Below are 9,481 nucleotides of genomic sequence, written 5' to 3' on the forward strand. Positions count from 1 at the left end.
GAGTTATGTTGTTGAATCAGCTGCAGAGCGGTGGGTGTCATGTCCTTTATACAGGCACCTGGATAGCAGAAAGTTTGTATCAGTAGCACAAAGTTTGTATGACTGGAGTCAGTTCCAAATAATAAAATATTATTATAACCAATTAACAGCAGCTGAACAAGTTATCTTTGCATGGTTTTTTTTTCAAATGTGAACTACAAAGCGTAGTTCACATTTGGATTTGGCAGAAAAACACTTGATCCGCCTGACATGCATTCGTTTACTGACGGGAAATCCAACCCGGTAGTATACTTCCTTTGACACAGTAACAACCATTCAACACAAATACACTCAAACAATTTACAGTATTCACTCACCACTCTGCCGATCAAGAAGCTGAGAGGACTTTCAACTTGTCTGAGACTAATCATTTATAAACTTCACATTCCTCCCTGCTAAGCTACTTCACTCGCAACAAAGGCCCCAATGTTTTTACTGACTGCCAAGTGGAGAGTTTCTACTAAAGGAGAACTTGAATGCTATTTCACAGAGCGCTAAGAGAGAAAGCTGTTGGCATGGATTGACAAGGGCAGCTGAAAAACCAATGAATAGAGAAAGCTCTCTGTTCGGTCTCATTTCCAATGTCCCCTGCAGAATAAAACGCTTCTTCTTAAGCAGTGCTACTGCCCACACAGGCTGTCAGAAACAACAAGGAGACAGTTCAGTTTTCCAGTACCTCCCATCAGACCTGTGGAGGCAGCCACCTCAGGCACTTGCAGAGTTTTAGTGAACTTCTCAGGCACTTTTAACCTCAAGCTTTTATCATCAGTTTGAGTGATGGAGAAAAACAAATTTCTATTTGAACTTCACCAGAACTTCTGTTTAAGAACTGGATTACCAAGAAATGACGTGTCTGTTATGTTATGAGGGTTTCAGAAGTGCCAAAAAACACAAAAATAAATTCAGAGACCGTTGATCTTCACTCATGAGTCACAAAGACTTGGCTGTTTACTATGATTATTAGAATTGTATGTTTCAATATTAAAAAATTGCTTTGGACCAATATTGGTGGTATATATTATCCTTTAATATTGCATTTTTGACTAATATTCACTATTTACATTAGTGCTTAAATTGTTCATTGGTTAAGTGTAAACTTCCCAGTGAAGCTATAATCAGAGCCTCTAAGGAAATTCAAAACTTAAAACTAAACACATATTAAGACCCATATTGTTTTGTTTTATTTTAAATCATAAAAGTCATAATCAAATCATTTATTTTAAATATGTATCAATGCATCAGTATAAAGTTCTGATACATACTAAGAGTATTCCAGCTAATTATGAGCACTCAAGGTAAAGTCTTGATGAATTCCCTCACAATGAAATGTTGTTTTGGTATATTCCTACTTTTACTGTAAGAGCAGACAAAAGAGTAGGAGGAGTTGGATAGGAGGCAGTGGGAGGAGTTACTACAGCTGCTCTCCCCTCCACTCAAAGTACAAAAACTGTCTCTGATACCGGCACAAAGAACAAGTTGGAGCTCTGAGATGCGTGCTGAGCAAAAGCTCTGAGGCTGTCAGAGGCAGAGACAAACTGCGAAACGAGAAAGAGAAGTAGATACTGAGTGACTCAGTCAGTTTGTAATAGAAAGAGAGAGAAGGAGTGTGGGGGGGGGGGTCGGACAGGAAACAGACCCTGAGGACAAACTGTGAAACACACTCACATTGTCACACACAGCCGGAGAGAAGCTAAACTTAACTACAGTCCTGCTTCTGGGAAGAAGCCTGGTGGTTTGTGGTTAAAACCTTGTGAGACGTGGAAGGCTGATGACAACCCTGATGCTTTGTAACTGAAAAGGACAAAAACAGAAGATTGAGTTTTGACAAAGAGTAGGGATTTTGCCATGAGGACACCTTCCTAACGGACCTGGATGTGGATATACCATCATTCCTTTTGTGGACTCAGCAACTCATGGTGGTGGGGGACCTCTTAAGTGAAAAGGACACGCATTTGTGTGACAGATTTATCTGAGTAAGTACAGCTCAGCCTGCAACTTGTGGGGTGCAGCCTGGTGGAGAGACATCGCAGGGGGAGGGGAGGACGCTCCAGCCTGGTTCTCTGTCCTCTGGGAGGGGTCTTTTCAACATGAGGAAACCCACAAAATAACTACATGAGGATCAGGGGTGGGAATGATGTTGACCATGTGCTGCACTCCTCTTTAACATGGACAGTTGTGCTCTGTGCTAATGGCCTTTAGTCTCAGATGACAGTGTCTTTCAATGTATCCTGAGACAGGACTGTTCGTTGCTTTACTTGCCATTCACGGTGGATTCATTGTGCAGAGCAGCCCTTTCATTATATAGCTATTACATAATAGACACCCCTCATCACTCCGCTCTTTGTCTCTCAGAATGAGCAACACTACATTAAACTGCTCCAAGAACGATGGATTCAAATATCCGCTGTACAGCACCATCTTCAGCATTGTGTTTGTGGTGGGACTGATCACCAATGTTGTGGCCATTTACATATTCACCTGTTCTCTGAAACTGAAAAATGAAACCACAACCTACATGATGAACTTGGTAGTATCTGACCTGCTGTTTGTTTTCACCTTGCCTCTGAGGGTCTTCTACTTCATCAACAGGAGTTGGCCTTTTGGAAGCACACTCTGCAAGGTCTCCGTCTCGCTGTTTTACACAAACATGTATGGCAGCATGCTCTTTCTCACCTGCATTAGTGTGGATCGCTTTTTGGCCATTGTGCACCCTTTTCGCTCAAGGACGCTTAGGACCAAGCGCAATGCTAGGATAGTGTGTATTGCAGTATGGGTGCTGGTTCTTTCAGGGAGTCTCCCCACAGGGTTCATGTTGAAGAGCACCTCCAACAAGACAAACAATGACAATACCACATTCTGCTTCGAGAACTTCTCCTCCGATCAGTGGAAGTCTCACCTGTCTAAGGTGGTGATTTTCATAGAAACAGTGGGCTTCATCATCCCGCTGCTACTCAACGTATGTTGCTCCATCATGGTGTTGCAGACCCTGCGTCGCCCCCAAACCATCAGTCATGGAGGGAAGCTCAACAAAACCAAGATCCTGCGCATGATAATTGTGCACCTCTTTATTTTCTGTTTTTGTTTTATCCCCTACAATGTAAACTTGGTTTTTTATGCACTGGTCCGCACTAAAACCTTGAAAGGCTGTTTTGTGGAGTCAGTGGTCCGAACCATCTACCCAATAGCCCTCTGCATTGCTGTTTCCAACTGCTGCTTTGATCCCATTGTGTACTACTTCACCTCGGAGACCATCCAGAACTCCATCAAGAGGAAGTCTCAGGTCAGTCGTTCATATGACGTCAAGTTCTCAGAAGCCCTGCAGTCAGAAACCAGCTCCAACCTGCAGTGCAGCCTGAGGAATCTCAAAGCTAAAGTGTTCCACAATGAGTCTTCAGTGTGACAGTGGGGTTGCTAAACTCAGCATGAAAGGTATTAAAATCCGTTCTATAGAACCCCAAAAACTCCATGAGAAAACTGGAGATGGATTTTTTGTGCTTTATGACCTGCCAAAGAAGTGTTATATGATCTCAGTCTTCATCTCAGGGCAAACATACGGACCTGTCATTGACAGCCTCTGTTCTGCAGTATTACTATCTGACACTTTGTTCACATCTGTGGATTCATTATTACTGCTTACTCGTACCCATCCTTTTCCTGTGGAATATACTGTAATTGTGTTAGGTGCAATTACTCCGCCAGTGACCTGGAAGGGAATGTGATCACTGAACAGCAGGACAGTTATGATATTGAATGCTACATGTGCTTGTATATCTGTACATTTCTGTGGTAAGCTGTGGTGCTAACTTTAGGATAGTATCTATTAAATTAACGTTAAGTGATATTGAGCTATAGATTGTACAGGGCTTTGTTTTTTTGTTTGTTTGAATTTGTAAGTTACAAATAGGTCACAGAAGTGCCTTTTTTGTTCTGGTCGCACTTCATTTTAGACTCTGTCATTATTGGCAATTTAATGCACTGACACAGAATTTCAGATACTGCACTCATTCCACAGTGATGAATAAAAGTCATGTACCATCTAAAACAAACCAGTTGTACTTGAAACCTTTTGTCATTTAGGTTCAGACCTTTTGATTGTGGAATGCAAATCATTTTAAATGTTGGAATTTTGACTCAAACTCAAAATGACTTGTTGGTACAATACCTGTTTATTTACAGTATAAAATCCGCAAGAGAGACTTTTCATCCCAGTTTACGTAGCATGCTACGGTAAACAAGTGTTATTTTTACACCACTGAACCTTGCTTCATCACACAATGTCTGTCCTGCATGCAAATGAGGAGGTAAAGAAGTAGAAGAAGTAGGAAGTCTTTATGACTCCCACTGGGTAGTGCCAGCTTCCTGTGTGGTAACCACTGGTGGAGGAAGTCTTTATTAATGACAACTGCCTGGAACAGACTATTACATTTGCACAACAACAAAATAAAAATGAATGTAAATGTGATGCAAGCTGTGTTGAGAACAGCATAATTATGCTGCATGATGTCTGTTCAAACACACTGAGTGGATCAGTTGAGACTAGATGGGAGTTAAAGCAGTCTAGTGACTTTTATGTTTACCTTAACCTAGATAGGAATTCCATTTTATCATCTTGTAAGATTTTGTTTTCCTCCTCCACAAGGACATGGTGTTTATAATATCGTCACTGGCAAGGCTGGTCCTACTCATCAGAACAGTACAGTCAGTACAGCCTCAGAATAAATCAGGATGTCTTTGATCAACAAAGGATTAAAATTCTGACATACTTAAGAAAAATAACTGCTCACACCCTGTATGAAAACCATCAAAAGTAAATTTCAGTCAAGTAAGTCCTTTTTGCACTTTACTGGAAAAACAGATGTGTGAAATATTTGTTCGGCTGTGTACAAATTTACAAATGATATGGCATCAGTGAGGAGTCAACACAGCATGAGAGTGAAAAACAGAAAGCACATGGTGCTCCAACTTTATTGACATAGCCTGAAGGTCACTCAGCGGCACTTTATTCATACAGCACCTATAACTCTGGTTCTCAGGCTATATGAGCTAGTCAAGGACAGGGTTAAAGACCCGGGCTGTTATGAAAACAAACACTGAAAGCAATCTCTAAGTGGCATCTTCAGTTTATAAACTGCAACTTGGCCACATGCTTACTGAGCATCATAAACTAGAACTTGTTCAGACATCTTAATGACTCCTTCCAAGAAGATAAATACAAATTGTTGATCAATCATTATGCATAACTGTATGAATGAGTCAGGCAGTCTTCAGGTTGTGTATTCACACAGACACCTTTATCTGACCACCAGGTGTTCATGGCTGTTATCATCTGGGCCAAAGGTCAGGGCAGAGACAGAGAGGAACAAACAGCTTAAATACACTTTAGATATGTAAATACATTGATTATTTAAACCTTTTAAACTGTAATTTTGCACCAAGAGGGAATCTAATTGAATAAGGGAAGCAAGGGAAGGGAAGTTCTTATGAATATTGTCTCTTCTTCTCTGAAAAAGAGCCAGCGCCTTCCCTAAACACGACGTCTGGTGTAACTTCTAAAAGTTTCTAAATTGTTCCCATTTTACAATGAGCATATTGCTTAATATCAAGAACATGAAATTTGTGTGTGAACATTGTGTGTATACACTTAAGACTTATGGTTGTATAAGGTCTCTGTATCAGGGATCGGACCCCTCACGTGAGCCCAGCAGGCTCCTCTGCAAACACAACAGTTATCTAATCAGCCTGACCTCTCCTTCCCAGCAGGCTGCAGGGTGAGAAAGCACAGACGCTGCACTGCTTGTCATCACATACATTCTGTTCTGCGTTGCTCTAGTAATTTTAGATGGGCGCATGCATCAAAGCGTTGTTGTACAGTACAAGATGGGCTGAGGATCTGTGAAATTTTACTGCCAGTGATGTGAAGAAAACATGACACATTTCACACTCATAAACATTTCTAACTCTAAGGTTATGACATTCAAAGAGGGTTTGACACCAAGTAGTTTTATTGACTTTTTGCATAAATCTGCTTTATATAAATAAATAACTTTTAAGTGATAGCTGGAGTCCTCTGAGGTCACACAAAACAAATCCAATGTTTTGGCTAAGGAGCTGTCTTCATCAGGGTCATCACAGTCAGTACCATCTTCCAAGTCTTAGTGGAGACAAAAACAAGCCCGGATACAGCCTTTAATTTATAGCTTTAGGTTCATACTCCCATGTGGTAATCCCAGCATGTTTTCTCTAAATGGGCACTTTGAAGTTCTGTCTATCTCAAATGACTGAAGATCCTCTAGTGTGTTGAGCACTTGTGTCAGGAGTAATTTCTGCTGGGGCACTGACAGGGACCTCACTAAGTGTGTGTCTTCGGGGAGGAGCAGATTGGGTGGGGTGGGGGGTAAGATCGGGGTGAGGTCCTCGCCCTCAGAATCACTCCACAACTCTGGATCACATGACAAGGGAAGGGCCTATCTCACTAAATGGATATGGGGGGAAGGGGGTCTCTGTAGAGGATAATGAACCGTTTTCCCCACATGACTCACAGGATAAATTTAGGAGGAAATGGCTGTCATTACCCTGATATGGCCAGTGCCAATTTAGATATCTACATTATTTTTCCACAATTACTTCACATCTCTGGTATTCACAGTCCCACCTTGGTTTTGGGGTAAACAGGTATTATTATTGCTCTATAAAAAAAAAAAAGGTCACCCTCTACGGGGGCAGATTACTTGCTTGCAAGGCAACTTTCCCGACTGGGAAGGAGAAGGCAATAAAAACACACAATGCAGGAGACAGAACATCGTGTTAAGTAATCATTTGTCAGGATGTGGTTTGACAAAAAAGAAGGACCTCGCTTGTGCCAGCACAACAGTCTCACTCATTCCAAAATCAGAGACAGCACTGAACCAATAACCAGCGGTGGAAGGAGCTCAGTGTCTGCAAGGAGGGAGGTAGGCTAAATAACTGCACCAACCAGTCACATGTAATCCTCCTTAACTCCCTGTCGCCTTCGGACCATAAACAGTCCTTATCAATCCCTGGAGGAGTTATTTGACCACATCAGCTTTTGGTTTCATAACATCTTTGGAATGAAACAGAAAGCATAAACAACATGCTGATTAAACACTCCCTTCTTTGAAATATCATGATGTTTTCAAAAACAGTTATGCAGCACACAAAGTGTTCATCCTGCTCAGAACAGCAGAGCTCACGTTGGTTTCATATAGATTACAGCAATGCAGCCAGGAAATGACATTGGGGCATTTTAACTACTTTGATAAATAGAGTGTGCACAATGCCTGTCATTGTTCTTCTCTTTATGGACCGGATGAGTATTTACCTTAAGGCAAGAATTCAGTGTGTTTATGCCTGAAAATGGTGACAGGAGCACATGGGACAGTCGTGTAGGAGCCAAGAATTTTCTCGTATCGTAAAATCAGACAGAAGATGAGTAAAGTCGTTCATCGGGTGACTTTAAGGGGGAGTTTAGTGGTTATCTTTTTCCACTTCGTGTGTTTGTGTGGGCATGAGGATGTCATTGAAAATGATGAAATTCTTCAGAAGTGTATCCATAGTTTCATGTTGACCTGAGAAGCCACAAGTCCCAGCATGCCAAGGGACTTGTGGGAAAGAAAGGTAACAATTCCAACTAAATCCAGTCTGTGACTCATGCAGGGAATCTCAATACACACTCACTCACACGCACAAACTGTATAAACATTGGCACACTCGTGTTTTGGGGTTGACAGTTTTATATCCTGGAAACACCCTTATCCATCAAAGAGCTGTTAACTGCAGGTTGTCTGTACCCCCAGTACATACATGTGAGATACAGCCAATCTTCTGCCTTTGCTTTTAATCTGAGTGTTTCAACCTCTGCCTGAGTGGAAAAAAAGCATCATGATTAGGTGCGTTCTGCTTGATGGAACAGGTTGGGGTTTCCTTCGCTGGGAGTCCTTCCTATGGAAACTTCTGTGAATTTGAACAATGTCTGACCAGCCAATGTGAAGACATTAATCCTCTCTTGTAGCAACAACTTCTAACCAGAGAGGACAGCCCACTGGTCCGACTGACAGTCTCATGAGAGAAAGGAAAGGTCACTGGGTCGCACCCCACAACAGCCACGTGTCCTGCACGTCCTGTCAAAGTACTGTTGTAGTAAAACATAATGTAAAAACAGAAATGTTTGTTAATTTATGCAATAAACTGTTGCATATAACATCACATTATTGATGTAAAATATTCATAACTGATCATGTTAAAATGATATTGTCTCAAAATGTGACGAATTACAGGAATAAGAGTTTAATGCATTAAGTTACTACTTTATTACACAACGTTTTATAGGATTCATTAGTTGACAAACCTATTGAGATGAGGAAACAAACTTATCAGTGTCATAATTTGGCATTTTTTTGTCACGTTTTTTAAAGTTATGAGCTTCATATGGTGGCTCTTGAAGTCATTACTTGCTTGTTGACTGTACTATGAATAAATGTAAAAGAGACACCTAAAATTTTAATTGAAAAGTGAACAGCAAATCTTGTACTGAAGCTTGAAATCCACCTATCAAGTTTTACACAACGGCTCCACTGAGCACATGGCAGGATTAGTGATACCTGGGCCCCAGTAATACTACAGCACAGACTCATAAACAAACGTCCATAACACACTCCATAGCACAGCCACACATAAAAGCTGACGCTTACAGGTCAGACCTGAGGTCAGCGTGTTCCCGATGAGGAATTTCCACAGAGATTCTCAGACAACACAATACTTTCCCTTTCTTTTCCAGCACAATTCTGTCTCCTTTTTCACTTTCTAATTCCTGAGTAAGGAGATCTTATCTGCTCAACCCATTCTGAAAGCCTTTAGTGGGATTTAATCATGTTTGTTTTTTATTTCATAGTTTCTAAAGATGGATTGATCTACTCCAAAAAAAAAACCCACTGCAAGTTCCTGCTCAAACTTGAAGATGGCAAGTTTTAAATATGACCTCCACATCCTTTTGAACCGGTGAAAGGAGCCAGGATCTTGGAGAGACATCTAATTTATTGACACTCTGGCCTCGGGGTAGGAAGGACACGGCTCATTGATACCCCCGAGGTTATCTGCATCACTTCAAAACAAACCACACAATTAGCTCAGTGTAACGGACAGATAAGACCAAGATAATTCCAGTTGACACAGAGGTGCCATCACACATGATAACTGATCAGCTGATCAGTTAATTAATGTGATATCTGATCATTATAAATTGACTGTGTTTAAATTGACCACTTTGCAAACCATGCTGTCGAGTTTCAGATTTTTAACATCTAGAATACACTTTTCCTTTAGCTCTTTTACCTGTACCCAAACATGATTATGTAATATTAAAATTACTGCAGACTTGGCATCCACTGTGATGGATTACACAACTTTACAGTCAAATTTAAGCTTC

General features: G+C 41.0%; 1 protein-coding gene across 1 annotated transcript; it reads left to right on the forward strand.

Annotated features, from left to right (window-relative positions):
* Positions 1-1,483: 1,483 nt before the first annotated feature.
* On the forward strand, positions 1,484-4,085 carry lpar6a (lysophosphatidic acid receptor 6a). The gene has a single exon (XM_044355179.1). The coding sequence runs from the start codon at positions 2,393-2,395 to the stop codon at positions 3,437-3,439; it is 1,047 nt and encodes a 348-aa protein (XP_044211114.1). The 5' UTR covers positions 1,484-2,392; the 3' UTR covers positions 3,440-4,085.
* Positions 4,086-9,481: the final 5,396 nt, after the last annotated feature.

This window comes from Thunnus albacares, chromosome 6 (genome assembly GCF_914725855.1).
Source record: "Thunnus albacares chromosome 6, fThuAlb1.1, whole genome shotgun sequence".
In the NCBI taxonomy this organism is placed as follows: domain Eukaryota; kingdom Metazoa; phylum Chordata; class Actinopteri; order Scombriformes; family Scombridae; genus Thunnus; species Thunnus albacares.

Coding starts and splice junctions, on each gene's coding strand:
- lpar6a (XM_044355179.1), top strand. CDS start 2,393: ATGAGCAACACTACATTAAACTGCTCCAAGAACGATGGATTCAAATAT.